At 43.4% G+C, this 304-nt stretch overlaps 1 protein-coding gene across 1 annotated transcript in view; it reads left to right on the forward strand.

Annotated features, from left to right (window-relative positions):
* thop1 (thimet oligopeptidase 1) overlaps window positions 1-304 on the forward strand; it is a gene marked incomplete at its 5' end in the record, with an annotated part of 7,366 nt that overhangs the window by 6,366 nt on the left and 696 nt on the right. Inside the window, 1 exon segment of the mRNA XM_035653432.1 lies at window positions 96-232. Coding sequence (XP_035509325.1) covers window positions 96-232 — 137 coding nt within the window.

A 304-nucleotide genomic window follows, 5' to 3' on the forward strand; every position in this document is an offset into this window, starting at 1 on the left:
TACACTGTATCTTTATGGATGATTTTGATCAGTATATAATATTAAAACAAAAATAAACGTAGTGTAATAAAACTCTTTCCCGTCTTTCTCTGCAGGAACCAACATGCCGGCGACCTTCGGGCACCTGGCCGGCGGTTACGATGCTCAGTACTACGGTTACCTGTGGAGCGAGGTGTTCTCCATGGACATGTTCTTCGCTCGCTTCAAAGAGGAAGGAATCATGAACCCCAAGGTCAGAACAGACGGCACATGAGAACATTTTATCACATCGTTTTCATATTGTTACGTGTTGTTACGAACACGT

Source organism: Morone saxatilis, unplaced genomic scaffold, assembly GCF_004916995.1.
Source record: "Morone saxatilis isolate NCDOM2014 unplaced genomic scaffold, NCSU_SB_2.0 Contig12, whole genome shotgun sequence".
In the NCBI taxonomy this organism is placed as follows: Eukaryota; Metazoa; Chordata; class Actinopteri; family Moronidae; genus Morone; species Morone saxatilis.